This window comes from Pholcus phalangioides, unplaced genomic scaffold (assembly GCF_987345545.1).
Source record: "Pholcus phalangioides strain wild (caught in Gottingen) unplaced genomic scaffold, Ppha-v1.0 ptg000010l_1, whole genome shotgun sequence".
NCBI lineage: Eukaryota > Metazoa > Arthropoda > Arachnida > Araneae > Pholcidae > Pholcus > Pholcus phalangioides.
The window spans coordinates 43,806,968-43,834,178 of record NW_028301603.1 but is presented as its reverse complement, the minus strand read 5'-3'; the positions used below and the strand labels follow the sequence as shown (position 1 = coordinate 43,834,178).

General features: G+C 35.5%; 2 protein-coding genes across 3 annotated transcripts in view; one reads left to right on the top strand and one right to left on the bottom strand.

Annotated features, from left to right (window-relative positions):
• Positions 1-234: 234 nt before the first annotated feature.
• On the top strand, positions 235-905 carry EMC6 (ER membrane protein complex subunit 6). Its single transcript, XM_089238496.1, has one exon. The coding sequence runs from the start codon at positions 339-341 to the stop codon at positions 693-695; it is 357 nt and encodes a 118-aa protein (XP_089094622.1). The 5' UTR covers positions 235-338; the 3' UTR covers positions 696-905.
• Positions 906-6,185: 5,280 nt separating this feature from the next.
• Positions 6,186-27,211, bottom strand: part of LOC149081555 (HEAT repeat-containing protein 5B) — a 56,816-nt gene continuing 35,790 nt past the window's right edge. For both annotated transcript variants that reach the window (XM_089238493.1, XM_089238494.1), the window contains 10 exons: positions 24,400-24,573; positions 24,124-24,292; positions 23,705-23,956; positions 22,964-23,126; positions 20,865-20,980; positions 19,998-20,297; positions 19,638-19,850; positions 13,926-14,071; positions 13,621-13,837; positions 6,186-10,588 (listed from right to left, as the gene is read on the bottom strand). In XM_089238493.1, coding sequence (XP_089094619.1) covers positions 10,236-10,588; positions 13,621-13,837; positions 13,926-14,071; positions 19,638-19,850; positions 19,998-20,297; positions 20,865-20,980; positions 22,964-23,126; positions 23,705-23,956; positions 24,124-24,292; positions 24,400-24,573 — 2,103 coding nt within the window. In that variant the 3' untranslated portion in view covers positions 6,186-10,235. The remainder of the gene's footprint in view (positions 10,589-13,620; positions 13,838-13,925; positions 14,072-19,637; positions 19,851-19,997; positions 20,298-20,864; positions 20,981-22,963; positions 23,127-23,704; positions 23,957-24,123; positions 24,293-24,399; positions 24,574-27,211) is intronic.

The window sequence follows — 27,211 nt, the reverse complement described above, 5'->3', positions numbered from 1 at the left end:
AATTACAAAAAAATACGGTTCTGTCCTAAGGGAAAATGACTATATGGTCACAAAGATATTCTTTTTCTCTGCTGAATCAACCAAAGTCATAAATTTTGGACTGAAAACTAAACTTATAGTCATAGATGTATAAAAATTAGCAATTTTATATTTTGTTTGATTATTTAGTTTTTACACATTTTTTTTTTTCTCAGCTTCAAAAAGTGAGCACATCATAAGCCTTTTCCTCCTCGAGTCGTGATTTTCAGCTGTATCTGATCTTGAAGGATTTGTGTTTTCCTATTGTTTCTTCGGACTCGCCATCGTCTGCTTCTGTACAATTTAATACCCGACAGAAAATGTCTCGTAGTGTGAGTAGGATGCGAGTCACGAGTAGGAAAGAGAAAGGAGAGGTCGTCGCCTACAGCGAGGGTGCCGTCCGGCACAACGCGGCTCTGCTCGAATACTGCCGGACGTCGATGTCAGCTCTGTCCGGAAGTACGGCCGGGATCTTGGGACTGACGGCGGTTTACGGATTCGCCTTCTACTTCGTGAGCGCCGTCGTCCTGTGGCTGGTGCTGCTCGCCAAGGCCGGCACCGAGTGGAAGAAGTATTTCCGCAGCAGATCGGCATTGCTGACCAGCGGCCTCTTCGGTGGACTGATCACCTACATCCTGTTCTGGACGTTCCTCTTCGGCATGGTCCACGTGTATTGACGTATAGCTTACATATTGGAGACACAATATCCACGTGTACTCTCTGACTGTGTTTATATATATTGAAGTAAACATTATTGAATGGTCGTTGTAATAATTATAAGAGGCAAGCTCTGCGTTGTGCCTTCGTTGATTGCAATATTGTGTGTGTTGAAAATTGTATTATCAAGCTCCTTGTGTTTATTGTATTAAACGACTTGACATAATTGCCATCTAGTGAACAATCAGTCGCTTATTATTATGATTATTGTATATGCAACTCATTTCCCAGTGCTTCGATTTATTATTTATTTAAAAAACAAAGCTACAGGTTTAAACTCAATTGCAGCTTGGGAACAGCTTGCAGTAGAGATAAAAATACAGTATAGAAAATACGACTATGATAAAGTACACGAAAGACAAAGGCCCGTTTACACAAGGCAAGTGATTAAGTTGATAACTAAATTTTGAGTTGTCAAGTATTTTATAAAATGCATGCAGATGGTAAGGGGCCATTCAAGTATTACGTAAGCAAATTTTTAGCCATTTTTGATCCCCCCCCCCTCTTGTCAGCACTGCCCTATACCTACTAACATATTGGTGGGATCAGAAATGTATGCGGGAGGAGAGGCATAGGGGGCTCGTGCACCTCCCCCGCAGACGAAAATTTTTTTTAAATGTACAAAAAAGTGAAATTTCAAAAGAAAATACCTTTATATGTGTGTAATTATAGTCGATTTCTGTTAATTTCAATGCTATTTGAACTCGCAATTTCTCTTAAAGAAATTCATTGCGACCCACTCTTTAAGCCACATATGGTATACCTTTGACCCGCGGACCAAATGTGGCCCTGAAGGTTATCTGATGTGGCTTGTCCCCTCAAACCCAATTTTGTAAACTAAGCGGCACATTTTTACAAATCGCTTAAATGACCCGTGGCACAATTCCAGAGCACTTAAGTGGCCTGTGGCACATCAAAAAACGCTTAAGTGACCCGCGACACAGTTCCTGAACACTTAAACAATCCGTGGCACATTTAGAGATCCCTTGAGTGATATGTGGAACAATTTTAGAGCACTTAAGTGATCCCGGCATAATTATGGATCACTTGAGTAGTGTGTTGCACAGTTCCAGAGCACTTAACTCGGAAACATTTCTAGAGCACGTGAAGGATCTGTTAAACATTTAAGAGATCGCTTAAGTGGCTCTGTAAGGGATTTATCATGAAATAGAATGTTAGTTCAGGTGCCCAGAAACTAGCGAAAGATTTTTCTCGTATTTTATGCACCGAGTAAGATGCCATGAAGAATATTTTCATAAAGGGTGGTTGATGATGTAAGCATCATCCAACCCCCCCCCCATCGATGCTGATGTAATACTTGAATGACCCCTAAGTGATTCAGTAAATTAAAAATTATTTTTTCCCGTGAAGTAGGCCTATGTGGGTGCGGTCTGCCACTCTTGGGGGTGGTGTATTTTTATCTCAAGCGTGAACCTGTTTATGCTCGTCATCTCCTACTGTTTTGCTAGAATTCTACAGAAATATAGGATGGTGAAGTGGCCGGAGGATACAACCTCAAGTTTGTTGAAGGATTGTTCATTGAACTATAGAAATTAAAAACTGCCTTAACAAAAAACAAGCTGAAAACTAATCTATGTTGGAAACAGTAGAAGCTATGGAATATTCGGTCGACATGCTGCCATGAGTTGAAAAAATTGAAGATTCAAAAATATATCGGGTGCTGGTGTGGAGGATTTATTATATATTATAAACTGGACGGGGAGTGGAATACTTCCCTCATCCAAAACAAATTCGCTGCCATCTATTGGTAAAAATACATAATCAAATATTTAACATAAAGATAGGATCTTATTAAATTTCAAATTATTTTTATATTTAATGAATTTTTATTTAATTTTTTACCCTTAGAATTTCCTACAAATGCCACGAATCTTCTCCCATAATCTTTTCGGCTTACATAATTCATAATTTTTCTCCTCTTTAACTTCGATTAAAATATCATATAATCGATATTTATGTCAATCTATAATATATATATGTTGTATATTCTTTTCTCCCCTCTTGTATAAGTGTAAGTGAATAAATTTATTCTTTTAAAAAAAAAATGTATATGTAACGTGGCCCTGATCACAATACCTCGTAAGTTCTACCGGATCATCTTCATCCGTTGTTGCAGAAGCTATGAGCTTTAAAAAAACCTGAATGCCGGATAAAAAATTATTACTATTATTCTCCTCCTAAAGCGTGCATGCGTTAATTGCTCTTGGCCTTCATAAAAATGATCCAATTAGCATCTACTTAATCACTTATTGTGTGGACACTTTTAAGAACTATCGGCAACAAAAAATTTAGTTACCAACTTAATCACTTGGACCCTACATGTCAACAGGGGACTGTTTAAGCTGGTGGAGGCTCTGTGATGGTATGGGGCGTGTGCAGTTGGCGTGATATGGGACCCCTGATACGTCTAGATATGACTCTGACAGGTGACAGGTACGTAAGCATCCTTTTTGATCACCTGCACCCATTCATGTCCATTGTGCATTCCGACGGACTTGGACAATTTCAGCAGGACAATGCGACACCCCACACGTCCAGAATTGCTACAAAGTGGCTCCAGAAACACTCTTCTAACTTTAGACACTTCCGCTGTCCACCTAAATCCCCAGACATGAACATTATTGAACATATCTGGGATGCCTTGCAACGTGCTGTTCAGAAGAGATCTCCACCCTCTCTTACTCCTACGGATTTATGGACAGCCCTGCAGGATTCATGGTGTCAATTACCTCCAGCACTACTTCAGACATTAGTCGAGTCCATGCCACGTCGTGTTGCGGCACTTCTGCGGGCTCGCGGGGACCCTACACGATATTAGGCAGGTGTACCAGTTTTTTTGGCTCTTCAGTGTATATAAGAAGGAATACCATTCATATACCGAGAGAAGAGCCTTTAAGTTTATACCATGAACAATATCATCTACATAAACATTATCAACGGTAACAATATTAAAAGCATTAGGGAAAGCCAAATTTGTGAAATAGATATCATTTGTCGACGCGCTGGTAATGTAACTAGACTTGAAAAAATTCTCAAAAATGCAGTTGCAATATCAGTTGTAGCCGACAAAAAATTATTATTAAACTTCATATTTAAAGGAACATTTCTATTTTTGATAGTGCAGAAAGACCAAAATTTTTTCCAGTGGTGATTCAATATGAAAAATATATTGTTTATACTCTTTCATAACTTCAGATTTAATCCTAGCTCTGTAAAGTTTATGCTGCATTAAGTCAAAAATTCTATTGCATTTCAAATATGTATTGCGAAATTTGTTCTTCAGTCTAATACAATGTATAATATGTTTGGAGAATCAAGGAGGATATGTTTAGATGCCAATTTGATGGGGACATAATTGTTGAAGGCAGAGTAGATGCGAGAATAAAACATTTCAACAGCATCATCAACATTATTGCGAACGTTTAAAAAATTCAAATTATAATTTCTAAAAACTGAGTAATAAGCCTATCACATTAGTGCCTTGCGATTTGGGCACTAACACATTACAGAACTAATGTTAAATTGCTAATATACGCCACTTTAAACTTGCCACTCTAAGCGATATCTCACTTCATCTTCCTCTTTCTGCAGATATGTCTCTGTCTCTAAGTCACTCTTTTGGCTGCTCACATGCTTGCAAACATTCTAGATCGTCCTAAAGGCCTGTTTACATGAGTTAAGCGTGATTAAATAGGTAACTAAATTTTATTTTCAAGTGCTCTCAGAAAACTGTCCCAACGTATGTAATCAGGTAGTGAATGCTCATTGGATAATATGAGACCATGCATATAGCCCCTACTTAAATAAAAAAAATTAGATCAGAGACTATATCCTCAAACCACTTACCATAACCAACTGCCCTTAACGTCTGACTGATATAAAAAGCTGTTGACAACTTTTACTCGCTTGAGAACTTAAAATTTAGTTAAATAATAAATTGCTTAACTTCTCGTGTAAATTTCCTCCAGATGGACTTGAAATATTGGGAAAATGTATCATCCTCTATTTTGAATAAAAAACTGGTTTTTGCCATTTTTCTCCCATTATACTCTAATTTTCCTTGACCACGCATTTCTTAAATTTGTGCTCTTGAGAACCAGCAAATTGGCCCAGGCCTTGGTAAATCGGAAAAAAAATTTAGGTGCCAGAAAATTTTCCTAGGAGCCAAAAGCTTGGTTTTTTTCTCAACATTCCTCAATAATGTTTTTCTCAGACTTTGACCTCTTTTCACATTATGAAATCAGAAAGTTTTGTGTCATTCTTAGACTGATTTAGCTATCAAGTACATAAAACTTTATAGGAACTAATACTGATTTTATGGCTGTTGCGGTGATCTGCTGCCCGTGATTTGCCAGACCCCCCATTTAAATACGCCTCTATGCATATGGAGTCCCAAGAAATCATAGTATCTAATTGTAAGGCACTGTTGTATGTTCAAAGATTATGTCACTCTCTAATATTACTATGAAGGCTTCGACAGCTGGCTGATGTGAAGATAAATCCAGGAAAGAAAATTCAACTAGCCTCACAGGAAATCGAATCCACGTCCTCTCACTTGCTGGTTGAGAGACTGCAAAGCCAACAAATCCTCTTTCCTTAGACCTCATGTATGCTGAATGGGGCCGCACATGGGAAAGCCAGACCTAACTCAGTAAAAAGCTCACAATTTCTGATACTGCCACCAGATGGCAGCTTATCCGAAGATTCTTCGCCATTAGTGTGCAGGGAGTGACCTTATATCGGAAAAATTATTTGTTTTTTTGTTTTGATATGGGGGGGGGGGGTTGTGCAGACCTTCAAGTCTATACAAGATGTATAGAAAAACTGGCTAATTGTATAGAAATACTAATTTTGGAAAAATTTCATCTCTACCCCTACCAGTACTCAAACCTGGGTCCCTCGAATGCCAATCGAGTGCAACCAAAATAGTTGGTAGATCACTCCACCCTCATTCGAAGGACCCGGGTTTGAGTCCTGGTAGAGGCAGAGATGCAATTTTTCCAAAAATCAGTATCCCTACAAAATTAACAAATTTCTCTGTATATCTTGTATTAACTAGTAGAGAGTACATCTTTCTCTAAACTCTAGCATCTCATGGATGCTTTCCATGCCAATTACAAAGTTGCAGAACAAGCATGATACTAATAGCTGTGTGTCAAACATAAAAATTAGCAGTCAATACTTGTTCTGCAACTTTATTTTCCATCAGTGCTCATGGCTGCCTTAACAGCATCTTGGGCAGTAGATGAGGGGTGCTAAAGTAATATGGATCTTGCAATTGTAGGATCAAATTTCTTTGTTCCCAATGAAAAACCTAAAAATCATAATATGAAAAAGGATGATTATGATCTCATGAAAGATAAAACCCAAAAGTAATACAAGATATACAACAATAAATCCATGAAACGGCAAAATGCAGAGAATACACATTACTATAAAAAATTATAATTTATTTGCGTTAAAATATCTTTCTTAAAAAAAAGTTGTTTTAAATTTCGATACACACATATGGTTTGATAGCCATCGACTGAATAACTTTGCATTGTGTGAGTAATTGTTGACCAAGACCCAATTAACAATATTGATTCGGGATTAGCATAATTCAAGCAGGAAAAGATACGCTTGTCGATAAAAAAAAATTATACGCTCTCTGAATACGATACAGCATAACATTCTTTGGCAAAAGAGACACTTAAATATCTTGCTAATGCAGCAAGCTGATTTACACTAATTGATTAAGATCATGCTCAAATATAAATATGTGATGCGCACCTTTGCGAAGTACAATATATATTACATTATCAAATAAAAAATCCATCATATTAATATATACATAATTCCTCTAGATAAAAAAATCTGCCTAAAAGCAATAAAACTCTAAAAGGAAGCATGATTTTGAGCCTGAAATTTTACCTTAGAACACTTCACATACCCAAATCATTGGATAATGCATCGATAAACAAAAATTATGAGTAAAATTTCTTGGTTGACAGTTTTATGCAGTAATCATGTCTACAGCATCAGACAAAATCTGTTAGCAGGTAGTAACACACATGAGGACTTTCATGCATATTTCAATCCATATGGGTGATGGAAGCATATTTGCGAGGGGAGGGGGGTCTACGAGGTTTGTTAGCCCAGAGTAGTAAGTTCACATGGGCGGAAAAGTTCAAGATTGCCAGGTCAAGAACAGTAGACTAGAAACGGGAGAAGAGAGGCAAAATCTGTTCAGCTCACTCATGGCCAAACCGTATATCAGCCTCAGGGAATTTGGATACTCCCATTGGCACAAAAAAAAAATTAGGTTCATGCAATGCACACTATTTGATCAACGAGTATCCGGAACACTTGTGAAATTTAATGATCAGTAACTGTGAGGGCCATTTCTCCTGGTATTGACTAAACCCTTTGGTTCCTGTGCATGACACTTCGACCACACCGTAACATTGAAACATCACAGATGACTGCTTCCCACAGTTTGGCGAAGGTTAGTATTTTTAAATCATGATCAGGGGATCAGCCCATATTTCTTGAACTATACACACCAGATTTTATGAAATGGGTGTTCAGGAATTGGCTCACATCTTTGACAAAAATCCCATTGAGCACTTTTGGAATGAGCTGGAATGTCAGCTGCAACCCAGGACCACAACGGTCAGAATCTGTGACGAAACTAACCCTCTCGCAAGAATGGTGTAATCTATACCAGTGTTCTTCAATCTTTTTACAGCTGTGGACAAAATATGAATAAATGGGAGAAATAATTTGTAGACTGAAAAGAAATATAATGAACAGGAGAAATAATCTGCCAGAAAGAAATGAATGAGAAGTAATTAGCGGAGAGCAAGAAATGAATAAACCAATTTGCAGACCAAGGAAAGCAGGAATAAATGGGAGAAATAATTTGCCAGCAAGAAATGAATAAATGGGTGAAAATAATTTTCCGACCAGCAAAAAAACTGAATACAAATGCAAAATTCGAAATCACAACAGGCAAATTGCACAACAAGGTGACTGGAAAAAGAAAATAAAAATAGCACTAAAACAAACATCCATAAAATTATGGTTGTCATAGGCCTAAATATAGCTACCTAAAAACAATAAGGAGGAAAAAAAACGGCTGCTCATTGGAATATATACTCAGTGTGGCCAAAAAATTAGGAACACTCCTCACTAAAACTTTTACTCATCCATGTAACATGTGCACTCACATAATAAACCAGATTTGCTGATAAAAAGCTTTCTCCTAGTCACAAGCACCAGTTAACGCTGCAATTTGCCTATTCGTGGGGAGAAAGAGATTTGAGTGACTTTGATTGCGGCATGATTGTAGGTGCCAGAAGGGGTGGTTCCAGGTCTTTTCTTGAAGACTCAAGATACTGTTGTACAAGGAATGGCAGCTAAGCCAAAAAACTTTGAGCAAAAGCGGAATAGTGGGGAGAAATTGCTTTTGAACGAAAGAAGTGCCAGGTGACTGATACATACATTGTTTGCAGCAACAGAAGAGCTACAACGCAACATATCACAGTGCAATACAACAGGATCATCGCAAAACATATCTGCACACTCTACAAGACAAATCGTAAAACAAACTGGTTTTAATAACCAGCAACCAACAAGAGTGCCTTTGATTTCCCTGAAAAACCAAAGAAAACAGCTTTTGTGGGCTAGAGAACGTCAAAATTGTACACTTGATGAATGGAAGAAGGTTGTCTGGTCTGATGGGTCAAAATTTATTCTCCATTACATTGATAGCAGGATCCGTTGTGTGGTCCAAGCAGCACAAAGCCATGGATCCGGCATGCCACATGATAACTGTTCAAGTGGGTGGCAGTGTAATTATGGTCTGGAGAGAATTTTCCAGGTATATTCTTGGTTGCTTATTTTTATTGGAAACATCCGTCAATGCCAGCGCCTACCTTAACATCATTGCTGATAATGTGCACTCGTATATGGCCATAATTTTTCCTGATGATGATGGCTATTTTGAGTACAACAATGCGCCCTCCCACATTGCTCTGGAATTATCTCATGTTGGTTTGAGGAACATGATTCAGAGTTTCAATTGCTTCAATGCCCCCCCCCCCCCTAGTCAACCAATCTCATCCCAATTGAGCATTTGTGGGACGAGGTTGAAAGGTCTGTTAAAAGCTCTGAAACAATACCTTCTATAATCTCAGGGAATTAAGAGCTGTCATTTTGTTAGCATGGGCTAATATTCTTCCTCAATGGTTTCCAGTAACTTGTAAAGTTCATGCCTAGAAGAGTATCTGCTGTCATCACAGCCAGAGGAGGTCCCACGCGATATTAGTGGTGAGTAGCAGGGTGTTCCCTTTTTTTTTGCCACTGGGCGTAGTTGTGTTTCTTTAAATATGGATAGCTTTTCAACCACTCCCACCCATCTAATATTTTTTCTTGAAGGTGTCTATCATGGAGAAATTCAAGACATCAGAAGATAAGCTATTCCATGCATTTACAACTTCTGTTGGAAAAAAATTCCCTGTAACACAACAACCTGGAATTATCCATAACAAATCAAAACTGGAATAAGGGGAAATAATTTCCAGCAAGAAATGAATAAATAGGAGAAATAATTTGCAGACTGGCAAAGTAAGAATGAGTGGAGTAAAAAAAAAAATTGCTGACTACAAAAATTGAATAATGTGTGTGAGGAAAATAATTTGTAGAAGAACAAAAACTGAATGTATAGGAGAAATAATTTGCCAGCAAGAAGTGAATAAATGGCAAAAATAATTTGCAGACTTGCTGACAAGCTAAGACAAATAAAATCCCATGGTCTACATAATGGGACCAATAAGGCTCCAGTCTGGGAGGCCCACCAAAACCCAGCCTATGAGCAGCAGCTGCAGAATGTGGGGGCCACGTGAAAACCAAATGAATTGATATTTTATTTAACAAATCTACGATTATGAAGTGGTTACATAAACTGGGAAAAATGTTTTGTGTACAGGTAGGAAATTCCTACAGACTGACATCGGTTTGTGGACCAGTGGTTGAATAAATTTCTCTATACCAAACCTTTTGCTATACAGCAGTAATTTTTAGAATGTTTTGAACAAAACATTTTACAAATTAGCAAATTGTATTCCCGAGAGAAAGTGGCAGCTGTGATCGCAGTAAAGAATGGACCCACTCAAAATATTGATGTGTCCAGATACTCGTTACAATGTATATATTCACTAGCTGATTCGAAAATACATAGCAATTCCCAGCTAAAATTGTAATTAAAAAAAGCTGATATTCATATTAGTGATAGAAGTATAAAAGAAAAATATATCTAAAAAACGTGAGCGTAGAAAAATGCGGAAACGATTGTAAAGATAAAGAAATGCCTGCATTATGATAAAGAACCTGTACAATCAGTAATTAGTAATTCTCTCTCTGTACAAATTAATTACACCAGTTTCGGAACCAGGAAGCATCACAATTTGCCTGCCAACAAACAGCATCGAATGCCTTCAGCCAGAGAAGTTACTGAAGTCTGTTTTCAGTTTTATGGTAGGGGCTGATGTGACAGTTCTCGTCTGCTGACCAGTCACAGCAGGATCACCTCTCTGCGGATCGGAACCAGTTCTGTTCGGGCTGGAAGTTGCCTGAGAAGTCCGTATGCAAGCCTCCAGTTTCGACTTCAGCACAGGGTTCCAACTGATTATGACCCTGAATTCTTGAGGGTACTGAGGCCCAATTTTCATGAGTTCTTGAAGCACATAGTTGTGGATCTTGCTTCTGACTGGCGTTGTTGTGCTTTGTGTGCCTGGGTCCACCAATAAATTAACCAGGAGGGGTATGTATAAACCTACGATTGGCAGTTCTGAAAGAGATTAAACAAACTTTAGAAAAAACACATGAACTCAATTAAATTATGACAAATAGACAGTCGAGTGACATTATTGTGAGCACTACCTATTGTGTTGCTACTAAAATAAGGAAAGGAAGAGTCACAAGCTGTCGGTGCAAATACATAAAGCGGTGTGTGAAAAATTCTGATAATGTATCAGTCACTACTGACACATGTCGAAACACTTTTCATGAAATCTGGATGCTCGTTTTTACATTATCTTTCAATATAATAAAATAAGTGCCCCCCCGCCCTAAAAAAGAAGATCCCAACTACCTTATAAATTCATTTATATGCCCATTTGTGTATGGGCGATATATAGTAAGTATATATCTTATGGTAAATGTGATAAATCTGGTGATTATGAATAATTGCCACTATTTTGAAAAGTTTAATAAATTTCCCTAAATGTTCCACCTTTATAGCAATTATGCATAACAATCAAGTATTGTTGGTAAACATGATAAATCATACTAAATTCATCACACTTGGTATGGCTATTATTATGCACAATCGTCATTTCGTATTGGTAAATATGATAAATCAGTCACATTTCCATGATAAGATTTATTATTTTGATGACAGTACTTATGAGCCAGAGTCTCAACCAGATATAATGAACTCTGATTTAACAAATTTTTCTGAGCATCCCTAAAATAACTCCTATTTGAAAAATTCTGAAATCGTATCTTGATAAAAACTCTTATTAAAGGAATTTTACAATCGAACTGGAATGCGTAATTACAATCCCTACATTCTTAGTAACACAAGAGGCATTAGAAGGCGGTGATTGGTTACTACAAGCAAGAAAGATAACAAAACATCAGACTTAAAGATAACAAACATTCACTTTTGGCGAAATTGAATTTTCGAAGTCCATTAATGAAAAATGAAAGCATTTTTAGTGAATCAATAAATTATAGCAGGGCCCAGTTTTGTGAGCTATTATTATTGTAATGTTGATGCACCTGAACTGCATTTGATTAAACCAAAAAAACATTTCAAGTATTTTTAGTGAATCAATAAATGACAGCAAAGATGGAAAAGTATGAGAAAAAAATCTCAGGTGAGTTTGAGAGGGAATCACAAACGTGCTACCTTTGGTATGTGATGTGCCCCCCGTACTCTAACCCTTGCTCCAACTGCGGATGTCAGACTCAAATACAATTAAGTATATGTATTGTTAAACGTCACCTACAAAAATTCCACTGAGTGGCATAATGGTTCATCACTTATTTTGGCCAATCACGATACACAAAATCTCTATAATGTAGCCATTAATGTAGCGTTTGTTCATAAGTTTCCTGGAGGCCTCTCGACACATGAAGGGCAATGTGGGAGCTTAGCTGGCTTTGCATAGCAATTTCCTGCCATAAAGTATTTCCAACTTGCAAGGAAGGCCTCAATGCATTGCTCAATACAGGTGACCTCCACGAGGCAGAAACTGTGGCTATAATCTGGTTGGGAAGAGGAGGTATGCTGTCCATGATGCAGCTAAGGTGGACCTGTTTTTTGTGGGCAGGGTAGAAGCCTCATTTTTTGGCCACATTATGACAACAGGCCAGAATTTCTGCACTCCTGCTACAGAAAGAGGAATTGGCACAGCCTGGGAGGCATCTAGTGATCTGATTTTCAACAGTAAGTATGCATGTTAGGCTGGCACTTCCATTCATGTCTGGGCCTCCAAAATATTGCACTTGCCCAAGGAGGACCATTGTGTTGTTGACACAGCCTAGTAGGGAGGAAGAAAGTGTCAGAGATGGATGTTCACACATACCGAGGTAGAAGAGGGTAACAATAAACAATCTCAAGAATAAAGCTTATGTGATTGAGTCTTAATGAAGAATATAACACTCAGTATGTGCAATGTGGACAAATTTAAAACAGTCCCTAAAAGAAATATACAGCATTTACCCAAGTATAGGAAGAAGTTTATTATGAAATTTCCACAGCTTTAAAAACTTACGTTGTTCCATGTGCATGTGCAAAGGATGTGTTGCGGTTTTTGCAACTTTCTTTTAAAAGATCTAAAGATCGCATGAATAACTGAACATGGACTGGCTTACTGCTCAAGATCGTGAAGAGATCTTAACCACCTGCATCAAACAAGGTAATACTTCATAGCTCGGGTGTCAGTTGCATGGAAAGGTACCTCTAGAGCTGATATCAAAGTCATTCAGGAAATGCTACATTTCAAATGTGCTCTGCAGATTGGAGGATGATTTGTGGAGTGGGAGCGAAAAGGAGGAAAGTTGTAGCGAAGCTTCAGAGGGAGGGTCTGAATAGACTAGAGCTCCTGGAAACCCAAGGCTGGCTCCTCCATCCATATTTATGCGAAGTGAGACATTAATATTATTGCAACTGCTGATAGCTGTTACCAACACCATTTTTCAAATGATTAGACATTGCTTTGAACAGAAAACTGGTTTTGCCACTCTAAGATGGAGAGCAATGAGTCTGCCCACTATATATTACAGGCCACATAGGCTGGTCCTCCACTGGAAGCTATCATGAGAGGAAAACAAGTCACTTACATGCAAAAGACTACTATAACTGTGTCTGTCTTATACATAAAAGCAACTTGTTTTCACTCATAGTTGCTTCCAGTGGACAACTGGCTTCAGACTAGACAAATCATGAATAGTGTTAAGAAAATGTGGTTGTTTTCCTTGATACAGTGTAACCATGATATAACAATACTCTGTGGACCACGAGAAAATATTGTTGCAGAAATAATATCAATAATATCAGAGGCAGCAGTTCAATATTGTACTATAGGCATTTCCAAATAAGACTTGAAAAAATATCATTGCAGACAGATTTATTGTTGTAGTGAGATTACACTGTAAGTTCAATTTGTGCATTGGCTGTGATAAATGAAATAAATAGTTGCATTAATAAATTTAGTTTTCCTAATTTTGATCTCTAAAATCATACCTTGTTCTATGTACGAGAGCATCCTATAATTAGAGTAAATACGGTATATATTAAAAAAAGTGTTTTACTTTTTTCGCCCTCAGCCACACTGACGAGGACCTTCAATGTATCAAGAGTGGCTAACACTACGTTGCACACAGAAACGCTGGACTGATTCAGAAGGGACGAGTTGTTTCCGACGAGGTCCATGAGCTGAGGAGCTAGACCCTGTATGTAAGGGTTTGCAACAACTGCATTGGGTATGGCAAACACTGACTCCAAAGACTTCACTGCAACCAACTGTACCTTTAAAGAGAAAAAAATATTAATTAGTTTTCAGTGTCAAAAAAGAATTAAAAAGAATTTTTTTCCATGAAAATGAGTCTGAATTTACCGTTGATCCATTTTCCTGTAAGCACTGCCTGTAGATGCTTATGCAATGCTTCTGAAGATCAGCAACACGAGAGACTTCGCACGGACATGTAGTGATTATTACTGTCATCGCTTGAAGCATCACTATTCTATCCATATCTGGACTACCTGCCAAATGTAAAAAAAATCACAATCTGTACCCGTGTATAACACTTTCAATTTGGTTAAAGTGAAAATCACTGTGATTTGAAAAAGATAATTCCTGTTACCGATGGACATAATTTATTATCAGGACAAAATGATTACTTCATCAAGTAAATAAAAGGTCAAATTCTGCATTAAAAAAAGTCCATTCGCTAATATTGCTGAAACATACTTCAGCATGACAAACCTTCTCTTCCTAAACAGCTACAATTTTTTTTTCTTTGATTAGCAAAATTGCTATAATCAATAAAAAGGCAATAGAAACTCTGGCTAGAACGAAAATAAAATGCAGCACAATTAAATTGAATACGAGTTAAGAACCAAAATATTATGATAATGAAACAGCCGTGAAATGAGCTCAGCCGCAAGTACAGTTTCAGTTCATTCATCTCATGGCTACATAAAACATGATCAACAATTTTCTGAACTCCTGTTCAAAGATATAAGAAAATAATGTCATTTCTTTTTCATTTATACGATTCATTTTGTGATGTACCTCTCAGTTATGCATAAAAGAAAGTTCCAATTTTTTTTTTCTTTCGAAATAATCTTTTTAGATGCTTTGAAAAAACATTTAAAGAGATTACTAATGAAGAAGCAAAAGTGAAACTACACATTTGTTATATTCTATTCTTTGTTATATTTTATTATTTCCAAAGAACATATTTTATTCTTTTTTTGAACAATATAACTGTTTATCATGGACTGGCTGTCAATCAAAATACCTTCAACCTTTCATACACTGTGGGTCAAATTGAATCTTCCCACGAAGCCCATGGCCCACCAAATCATGTAATTTAGTGCCATCTTAATAAAAGGGGTCAGGGACAGAGGTCAGTTAAACAGGGACAAAAATGATTGAAGACTTACTCTGAAATTATTTCTTTTATCATCAAATTTTATTAATAATGAAATTTTTTTTCACAAATTGTAAAAAAGTTTGATTAATTCTGAGATTAATTAATGATTAAATCAATTAATTCTGAGATTAATCAATGATTAAATTAATTAATTCTGATATATTATCAATTTAATGATTGCCAAAATTTCTCGTAAATACTCTTGGCCTGTTGAAGATTTCCAAGAATGGTAATTCAATATTTTTAACGACATAAAAAACAATCTTAGTTTACATCCTTATCGGCCAGAATTTGAGAAAAAATATTGCGGGAACTTTAAGACGCTCTTTGAAGAGATTACAAACATTCAAGATAAATTTGTTATTACAGTCATTGATAAGGCAGGTAATAACTTTGAGATTATTTGCAAGTTATATTACAAGAACTTACTGCTGAATGAATATAACAATATTTGCGCTTACCCCAAAATAGCAAGACCATTAAAAGAAATAGACTACAGAAATTGTGCTTTTCTCAAAAAACTTAAAATGAATTAAAATGTATAAAACTTAAAATGTATTTCTTGTCTCGTTATCCATATTTGTTTTGTCACTATTATAAATTTCACAAAAAACCTATTAAATTTAGATTTGTCACTTGTGGTGCAAACTATTATAATAGTGACTGTGACAAAACTTTCTTCAATATCTTAAAAAATATTTTGGATAAAATAGAGATGGAAGAAGAGACTTTTATTATAAAGAATAATAAAAAAGTTCTGAATATTTTAAGAAATTCAAAAGTTGATAGAATTGAAATATTCGACTTTGAAAATTTGTTTACATCTTAAATATTTGTGAGAGTTTATATGTGAAATACAAGAACATAATTCACTTTGAAAAAACTTTTGGAACAATTTAGTAAAATTTTACATTTTTAAGAACTACTTGTATAATGGCATCAATGTATTTAAACAGATCAAGGGTATACCCATGGGCACTTGTTTTTATAGTGCTTTCGCGAATATTTTTTTACATTCTATGAAACTAATATTTTCGTTGATAATAAAATCATGGGTTTTAGATATATAGGTGATCTCATTATTTTTAATTTTGAAAATTTTCTGGAATTAAGTGGTGATATTTACCCTACGGACTTGACACTCAAGAGAACCAATCATGACCCCCTTTATGCGGATTTCCTTGATCTTAAAATTTGCTTGTCTAATAACATAGCCTTTATTGGAATCTATATATACAAAATTGATTTTCTGTCTGTGTGTGTGTATGTTCTCTATACAAATCTACAATCTCTATACAATCTATCTTTTCGATCGATCGTCGCCAAATTTTGCATATATACCCAATGGGACCCGACTTGAACGATAGGCTACTTTAAAATTTCGTCAGACCAAGGCAAATGCCCCAAATGGGCAAAAAAATGTCGGGCAACAATGGTTTTTGGACCTCAACAATTACTTTCGGAATGTTTACTTTGGTTACCGTGGTTTCCTAGCAATGCGTTTCAGACGTGTATATGCCTTTATAATGGTTTGCCACATTTTCAATATTCTCAGTAATTATAGCCACTACCAGTAATGAGACTTTTTGAATAGACATCATAATCATCATCAGCACCGCTTTGAGGGTCAGGCAAAGGATGATCCCCATAGAAATCAGTGTTAAAATTGTCGATTTTACTGTAGAAATGCGGAAATTTAGTGGGGTTTTCCACCACATCAATAATTTTAAAAATTTTATTGAATTCTAGATTTTTGAAATATATATTGAGTACGCTTAGAGATACGAAGTCCAGCAAATTAAATATAAAGTAATTAGCTGGACCTACTTTTGAGCTGACTATCCATGCAATATCATTGATTTCAACTTTTTATTTACATCTTATCAAGCATGAAAATGTGTCGGTATTGTCTATTGATATTCAACTGCATAAGTTCATAGTTTAGGATGTTTTAAAATTAATTATGGGGCCCGTACATCAAAGAAATTCCACAGCTTTAACTAAGCATTTTTTTGAAGCAGAAATAGGCAGATGGATAACTTGAAGTTCAGGGGGGGGGGGGGGGAGTCGAAATACCTAGCGACCCTTTATAAAAAGGAAAAAAATGTTCATTTCTACGTTTCTTTACATTTAGATTTGTTTATTTCATGATTCGTGCAGGAAGTCACCATATTGGTTAATTTAGACACGGTTTGTATGTCCCTCAAAGAAATAGGGAGATATCACGTGATCCAAAAAAAGCCTCATTGAAGAAAACCCGGGCAACGCCGAGTATTATAGCTAGTTTCATATTTTACGAGCCCTCAAACAAATTTGAAGTAAATGCATGTCATTTGAAATTTTTTTGTAATTAAAGGGTATGTTTCTCTAAAGAGTCAACGGTTTCAGAGGTATCTACTGAGCAAACAATTTGGGAACTCCTGTACACCATATTGTACAGCAGGGGGGGGGGGGGGGGTGCTAGAAAATTATGGGCATATTTTTCTGAAAAAATCAGTGGTTTTTCTCATGAGCCTGATCACTATTTCGATGATAAACTGAAGAAATAATCTGCTTTGAATTATGTTTCTTCTTACAGCAACATGCGGTTTTTCCTCACAAGTACATCATAATTGAAACATACTGTCCAAAAACTCGGAATATATCTGTACCACGCTTACCAAACGAGAGCATTCTATTTTGGGTCTCTTCTCATGGTTCTGGGAGCCCCAACTTCACCGAATTGCGTTTCTTCAATTACTCAAGAATGTCGGTAATAACCAAATAAAATATTTGCACATCAAAAGTTATCCTAACTATCAAGCAATCCATGATAGTGTCAAAGCGAAACAACAAATTACGTATCCAAACGAAATAACGGCAACATAATACAGTATAATTTTGCACTATACGTTAAATATTAATGATCGGTAACTAAAAGATATCGACACACACAACATCATACAAGTACTTACTTAGATGGAGAGATGGCATGTCAAAACCGAAGACACATGTGCATGCAACAGATTGTCCGTGGCACACACGAATTAATAGCAAGGATGGGGGTTTTTTTCGATGCAATTGTATCAGAATCGCGGTCCCTCCTCGACAAAATCGACAGGATGTTGCGCGTTCGACTTAATTGTTGCATGTTCTCGGCATTAGAGCTGGCTCTTCTTTCTAATAAAGCGACCATGATTCGTGCGGTTATGACATTAGTGTAGTTTCAACGAAAGAATAAAGTTATTAGAGCAAGGACCATGTGTTTTTTGACCTAATACAAATTTGAGTGAAGATATTTTCTCGGTAAATCACGAATTGCCCAAGTCCGTGTACCATCCGGATTTGGTAATACGTTTATGGTTACACCGGGAATTATGGCTAAATTTTTGAATGGGATCTCGATTTTGACGAGATTTTTCAGAGTTCTTGTTTTTGATAAAAGAAAATAATTTAAATTTAAAGTTAATTTTCTTTCTAATTTCAATTCTAATATTAGTATTAGAATTTCAAAAAATATATTTTTTGGATAACTATCAAGAATTAAAAAAACGTGCAATAATGTAAGTGATTTTCGTAAAGCATTTTCTGACCTTTTAAATGTCTTGAGTGGCAACGGTTATCCGTCTTCCTTTATGGGTTTCAAACTTCACTCACATTTTTCAACTTGTTAGTTTACGCCATGTGACTTATTATTTGTGACATCAGCAATAAAAAGTTGAATTTCAGGTAGGTATTGCATTTTTATTTTCTATTTTTCAACTTTTAAACACACTTTTATGGATGTGTCTATTTAATATTGTGCTACTAATATATTTTTAGTGTTTTTCTGCTTTTTTAATTTTTGTATTTTCTCATATTTGCTTTTTGACTTCCAATGCTTGTTTTTCGCAAAAATGTTGGGGGAAACTAATGGTAAATTTATGCCTATTCTTGGCCTACCATCATTAGAAACATTTTTGCTGTTTGGAACAATGTGGGGGTTCCCCCTTGAGAATGACCTTCTCATTGTTCCATTTTATTTCATTTTTTTAGGGATTTTTTGTGTATCTGTCATCTGTGTAAGTTTTCTTGATTGTAAACTTCAAACTAATATCTCAAAAACTTCTGTTCTGTTTTAATGACATCTCACCTACAGACAAAACTCTTGTCTTTTGAATACTGTTATAACTGTGCTTTACTGTATGTGTTCATTGTCCTTGCAGTTGGTTAATGTAATTGAATTATGTATGATTTTTCTAGCGATACAGCCCTGTCTTTTCACATGTATACACCTGCCTTTGGCACTATACTCTGGCTTTTGAACTGTTTCAAATACATTTGCTCTTTAATTCAGTATCTCTTTTAGAATGTAAGTTACATCAAATATGTAAGTTACATCAAATCATATATATATATATATTAGATCAATCAAGTGGGCAATGAAAAGCAGCCCTAGAGTATAGAATGGCCCTGTCCATCTGCCAGTAGTCAGATGTTGGGTAAAGGAACCTCTTTAAGCACTTAACTCAGAAAAATTTGTCACTTGCATACCTTTGCTTCTGACCCTCCTCATATGCTAATGATATTTTTAAGTGGACTTTTCTTGATTTTCACTCTCACTTAAGCATCTTTTTCCCTTGTTCTCTAGCACAAACACACATAAGTGAGGAATAACTGTAGTGACACGTGTACCATACGGTATTGCTTACCTTCTTTTGCAAAGCCTGTAATAGTAGCGAGTCCACTTCTGAGTAAGCTCACAAACTCTTTCTTGCATATGCTATTCTTGACTAAGGGAGATTTACAGATAGACCGCAGACAATCTAGCGTCTTGTTTAGAAGTGAAGCATGTTTCTGAGGAGATATTTCTTTCATGATGCCAAGAATCAGGTAAAGAACAATGGAAGCCACACCTGAGCATGCTGTAATTCGTATATGAAGAAATAAACTCAATTTCAGTAAATAACCATAAACATAAAAATAAAATGTTTCTAATGCAGAACCAATTTTCCTTTTTTTAAAAATTTGTAGAGATTATGCAATCACTAATAATTCATAAACATTCTCACCAGCAAAAGAGCACAAACTCGGAAGTTCAATAAGAACCTGCAGAGCAGCTGCTATCAAAGGAACACTTTCTTCAGTCAATTGCTTTGAACACTTTGCACTCTGAACGATGATGGTCCCAGTGGTTTTGGCCAAGCTGGGACTGATCTGTGGAAGCTGCCGAACAATAAGGCACAGACAATTTTCCAGCACAGAAAAAACGACAGATTTTTCCGGGATGATGTTACCACTTTCACCTCCTTCACCAAGATCTGCCAGTTCATGGTCACCATCTTTTGGTTCTTGGTTGGCTGGGGCAAGCTCTACATGAAGAAAAATTATGTTTGAATTAAAATTTGAAGTAGGTGGAAAGAAAGAAGAATAAAAAAACAGCAGAGAATTGAATAAGAGGCAAGTAGATGTGATTGGCCGTGAAGGCGATCTCATTTGGGAAATTTTGGCAGTCAAAAAGCCCCTCTTTTCCCTAAACCTTATGCAAAATATTGGTGATGGTCATTTCTATGAATTTGAGCGGACTTGAACAATTACTTTATGAAGTCAAAAATTTGCAAATGGGGAAGACGTTCAAAGGAATGCTATATTATTTGCACCCAGAGGACAATAAAAGCTTGTCAGTTCGTAAGTTGGAGGTTCGCGAAATATATCAGCGACTGCACATAAAATTCCATGCACCACCTATTTTATACTGTAATACACTTATACTGTAATACACTTATACTGTAACATCTATAATATTAGCATTTTTACATACAGATAAACACAGCTGACCACCTTCCACTGAGATAGAAATAAGATAACTAAATAAAAATGCATGACAGTAATTTTATCTAAAATACTTTTATAGAACTATATTTTATCTTAATTCACACCTTTCAGTCTTTTCTTTCTGTCGATGTTGATGACACTCTTGTGGGCCTCCACAATAAGATCTGTCAATTCCATAACAGCAAGTTGGCATCTAGGAGATTCTCTGGTGAGCAGCATCCTGAAATGCACACAGGAAATAATTACAGTAATTTCCGGTGTATAACCCGCAGGCTATTCAAGAAAAAAAAAATTATAATTCACTGTGAGCAAGGCAATGATATATATATTTTTTAAAATCCCAAACTCAGCAGAGCATTTGCTGCATTTTCTTGCATATAATCTACGGATTACTTATAGCTTTTTTTTTTTTTTGTGAGAGGTTGTAATAGGAATGAATATTTTTTTGAAATATAACAGCATCTCAATCTGAATAAAACCAAATTCATGCATTTTCAATTATACAATATCATGAAGGACATTGATCACGTATAATCAATGAAAGTGCACTGAAATAATCAATATGAAAGAAATAAATTATCTAGGAATCATTTTTAACAAAAATCTCAAATGGAAGTTTGAAGCTGTTACAATAATAAGTAACAAACTAAAATACATCAATACCAGACAATGCGGAATTTAATATGACATAAGTAAACCAAACAAAACCACAATACAAAAAAAGTTTATATACATAGCACATAGGAAATATAATCGATTGAAAAGATGAAATATAGAATCAGAAAAATCTTTACACAAATTTAAAAACTACTAATTGGCAAAACAAACAAAAACTGAATAAGGATTACACTTATAATTTTATTATTTTACATGTTTTTCTCTTGCTTTATGAATGTGTTGAGAACAATAGTATACCAATGATTGATCTTCGTCAGCCCATAGTATATGTATACACTAATGTGTATAAATTTTATTTTGCCCTGGACAGATTGTTATAATCCCTTGGGCAATCATATGGGTGAATGAATATTTGTATTTTGTGTTCGGGTGCATTGTGTTGCAGTGCATGTTGATGTGTTTGTTTGTGTAAATAACTTTCAATAAACTTTTTGAAGACTTATAGATGGCATGCAGATGCCAATAGAAAAATCAAATTTTTTTTCTTCTAAAAATGTGACCAACAATTGCTTCCATTTCTTTAGATTTCATTGTTGGTGAATAAAATTTGCATATGTGGATTATACATTGAAATTATGATCTCAAAGTAGTGATAATTACATCTGTTAATTATAAGCATGAAATTAAAGTACTAACTAAATATGAAATCATGTTCTTCATAATCATAGAATACAAAATATAATGCAAGCAGGTTTTCTAATTTAGACAGTCTGTGCCAATTAGGGAGTAAAAGCACTCTGAACTTTTAAATGCACCTGCGCATAATTTGGCTGAAAATCTGATAGCAGTGTGCACACCCTCTAGTGTTCTGCCCAGCGCAGGTAAATGAAGCACTGATTGTTGGAATTGGAACACCTGCCTGCACTATGTTCGCACCTTCACTCTAGAAACAGATTTGGGTGAAATGATATACAAATACAATGCCACAACAGGCAAAATGCCCAAAGAGGTGGCTGAGGAAAAAGATACCCATAAAAATATGGATGTCATATTTCAAAAATTACAGCAACCCAATTAAAAAAATGCAATTAACAAAAATTATAAACAATATATATGCATGATAAAATATTGTACGATGCCCATAAAGAATACTTATGGGTGTCTTATTCTAAGTATGGATAGCTTCTCGATTTACCCCAACATGTTTATCCTATGTCTTTTTAAACGTGTCAATTGTGTAACAATTTATTACCTCCAGGAGTAAGCTATTCCATTTATTATATACCAGGGTTCTCAGCCAAATCTGCTTAATCCCTGCCTATTTCAATATACCATTATTTCATTAGGTTTTCCACTTTTCCACCCAAAACTTCCGTGAATTAGGGAAGAAAATGGTCAAAACCTGCAAATGCTAGCAATATAGAATTTTTTTTTAAATTCAGTGTGCATTTTCTCCCTAACCACCAGCACAATGACATAAATTAATATATATGTGATGCGAATTTATTCGAATAAAAGAAACCGAACGTAATCAAAGTTATTTCAATTGATTTTGAACAGATACAAATATATGATATTTAATTACCTGTGTAGGACACTTCCCAATTCCACAGTGAGTTGCACATCTTTGCCGAGAACCTCACGAGGGTGATTGTGTTTCAGGAGCAACTTCAACGAATTTAGGCACACCATCACGCATTCGAGGGTTGCATTTGAGTATGGACTGCAGAGAGCCTCCAAACAGATTCCTGAAAGTAAACACAATGTAGTGCTTTGTGATACTTATTATTCCAGTATTAACATCTTATTCTAGCAGTATAGGCATCATGAGACAGAGATACATGAAGAGGGATGGGGGGAAGGGGCTCATGGGACTTGTGCCCCTCCCCCTCACCAAGCCGACCAAAATTAAAAATATATATATCCTTGTAAAAAAAGTAAACAAAGAAAATACTGTTTATATATTATTTCAAAATATTTCTATTAATTTAACCCTAGAATAATAACTATACATTTCAGATATACAGTCAGAAAGTGAGTAACATACAATTTTTATTTCAGTTAGCAATCTAGGGTTAAATGCTTTTTGAAGCAATTCAACTGCTTTCTAGAAATTCAAAATTTCTCGTATAGAAAATCTTTGTGCCCTCCTTCAAAGCCTTTAATACCCCCCCCCTCCCAAATAAAATTGATTCTGTACACCCCATGTTCTGATACCCGCCAGTTACAATTAAAATTTGATTGAGATCTTGAGCTTTATACTTTTTAAGAAAACAAAATTAATAGTATCTTTAGAAAATTTGTAAAAGTAGGAGGAAAAACTCACCAAAAATCAGATGAAAGTAATCAGTCTTCACGTCATCTGGGCTTCTATTCTGTTGTGTCATGAATGGTTGCAAACCATATGCTGAACTTTGGGCATCTATTTGAGAGGCTTTCTCGAATCCATCATGATACAACCACAATGATGCTGCATGAAGGATGGGTGGCCATGCATCTCTATAATACTTCCTGACTGCATCCATTGTTTCCAATGTGTAAAAAGCTCCACCATCGTGTGGAAGTTGGGAAGAAAATTCTTAAATACATGAGAAAAATTCACTTTAGCAAATCTGCGCTGAATCGCTGAAGCACATTTAAATTCCTTCACACATTTTAACAATTTTTTTTTGTGCCTTAAATTTCAAACACACAAAAATACTATTTCAAAGGAAAAAATTTCCAAATCTATGGTAGAAACATTACCAGGGGGAAGTGATAGTAAGGCATGATCTCTCAGAGATGCCAACCAATAAGTACTCAGTGAAGAGAGTTCGGGTGATACAAGATGTAGCAAGCTCTCATGGGTCGATGCATCTTCTCCATCAGGAGATTTCGCAACTTGTAAATCTTGATGCATTGCAACAACATAAACCTGCACACAAACATTTAAATTCAATAAAAACTGTTTGTGGAAACCAATCTGGAAAATGAGTTAAAAAGACTTTTTCAAGATGAGAATTAAAATAAAATCAGACTCACTTCAGACCAAGCTTTCAGTATTGCCAATTTTTCCAATGTGGAAGCACTTTCATTATAGAGCTGAGTGCCCGTAGCTTTGTGTAGTTTAGCAAGTGAAGACACCAGTAACTGGTGAACTCGACGCAAATCATTCAAGTCTCTAGCCACTCCACATCCGATCCAAGCACTGCAAACCTATCAGACATGTGAAAATGTTCTTTCTATACATAGCAATTAGATTTAATGTTTTAATACGAGAAGCTTGTATTATTATTTTTTTCTTTTTTAATTTTAATAACTCCTATGTGTAGAAAAATTTTTTAAGTGAAGATTTTAGCACATAATGAATACCTCAAGCCTGTAGGGATTTATTGCCAAAAAAATCATACATAATTCAATTACATTAACCAATTGCAGGGACAATGAACACATACAGTCAAGAAAAGTTACAACAGTATTCAAAAGACAAGAATTTTGTCAGTAGGTGAGATGTCATTAGAACTGAGCAGAGGTTTTTTACAATCAAGAAAACTTACACAGTTGACAGATGCATGAATAAATCCCTGAAGCAATAATTGTAATTTGCTACGGATACTGAAGTCGATGCTCATTACAATGACCTCCATCATTCCATTGAAAATTGATGTAATATCAAGTGGTTGTTATATCAAAAGCAAAACATATAGAGCAGTCATTTTACAAAAACTTTTGGGACCTGTCCTACTGGTCATTGCTATAGAGTGGTCGCTATAACATGAGATCGTTATAACAAGCCTCAACTGTATAAAGAACAAAAAAAAAAAAAAAAACCATATTAATAGGGATTCATTGGCTTCTGGAAATCCTATCATCCTCTAATACACAACAAATGAAAACAGTGCACTAATCAGCATTAACATTAATCTGCAAGGGAATCTACTGCGATCAGAGTTTATTGATGTATCCAAAAGGGTGATAGCAGAGTTTGACTGCATTTGTATACAGCAGGGTGCAAAACCTTTACAGTCCATGGGCCAGATATGAGGTATTTCTGCTGCTTGCAGGCCAGACAATGGTATGCAGTGGAATCCCGTTTTAGCAAACACCTTTTTTTAATCCCCCAGATAAGTGTACATAGAAACAATGCTAAAACCTGGAATTCCTTTATAATGAAATTTCATTATAGCCAAGTGATTTCTCCGGTCTCTTGGAGTTTGTTATAATGGGATTCGACTGTGTATATATATATAGGGTGACTATATTTCCCGTATTTTATAGGACATTTTTGTAATTTTGGCCGTACATATTTTCAAAATTATATTTTGTCCCATTTTATACATCAAATTTTTATTCTTTACTGAAATCAAGGATTGAGATTATTTTCATAACTTATAAATCATATGATGGTAATTATTACTAATTATCATAATTATAGTAATATAAATATGTTCACCTCACATAGTTGTCAAACATAGTTTTTTCAGTGATTTACATTTTAATCTATTGCAAGCTGCAATAGCCTCGAATATAGCCCTATTTCCCCGCCATTGACAATCTTTCAGCAATTTTAGTGATAGCTGACTACTTAACTTACCTTTATCATACATTTGACAATACTTTTGGTTATAAGTAGCAGCTTTACTTACCTTTGACACTTTTTTAGGATAATTGGCAGTATCATATATGGATCCCGGTTTCTCATAATTTTATGAAAAAAAATGTGGGTAAATTTTTACTACTGATACCTTTGTATCAGAACACCTTTTGTGGGCTGCATTTATCCTGCTGGCCAGAGGTTGTGCACCACTAGTATACAGTAATACCTTCTGACATACATCCCTCTGTATTTATGTTGTCTTATCTCAATGTTTTTTCAATTAGGCACATTTTGAACAAACCTTAAAGACAGATTTAACATCACATTCTTGAAAGAAAAAATTTTCCACCAAGTGTCACATAAAAAAAAAAGGGGGGGGGGAAATGGATAGGAAAGAATAAACAAAATATAAAAATTACATAAACAAGTAGAAAACTGATAATGTCTTCTAAAAGGGGGTAGACTGACTTACGTTGGTAATCTTGATGCATAAGTTGGGGTAATAACCAGGGTTGCCAAATTTGCTCCCCGGGTAGATACCCATTCCCCCCCTTCCTGGGCCGAGTTTTTTTGGGGGAAAAATGTTTGTTTTCGAAGAAAATGTGTTGCTTTCAGGTTAAAATTTTATTTTAAGGTTAGTTTATGCATTCCAAAAATTGCTGCATAGTGCAGTGTTTAGAATATGTATATTTTGAAGTACTTTTAAAAGATTTTTTTTGGGAGCAAAAATGAGAAATAATTTCCTGGAATCACACACACACACTTTTTTATAATTCTTCTGCCTTTTTTTTATGTAAGCATTCAGGTGTGAGATTCACACATTAAAATATTACAAGAAACCACAAACAGAAAATGTAACCATGAACTTAGATATGTATTATACCTGATATATAATATGTGATAAACATATCCAAAGAAATTATTGATTATTTATAACACACACACACGTCCTTGTATAAATAAATTGTAGCCTCTGTGAAGAAGTAAACCAATGTATGTAAACTGAATTTTCATTAAAAAAATATTTACATGTTTGCATTACATTTTTATGAGTTTTATACAGGTAGAGACAAAAATAGTATTATCTCATAACGAAAAGAAAATAACTTTGTGAGATTCTTGAATTGAACACTAGTGATGACAACCCTCAAGTGACACAGAACAAAAAGTATAGTTTTTCTCTAAAAATAAGACCTAACCAGAAAATAAGCCTTAGCTTGATTTTTCAAGATGCTCATAAGCCCACCCCCCACCTGA

Coding starts and splice junctions, on each gene's coding strand:
- EMC6 (XM_089238496.1), top strand. CDS start 339: ATGTCTCGTAGTGTGAGTAGGATGCGAGTCACGAGTAGGAAAGAGAAA.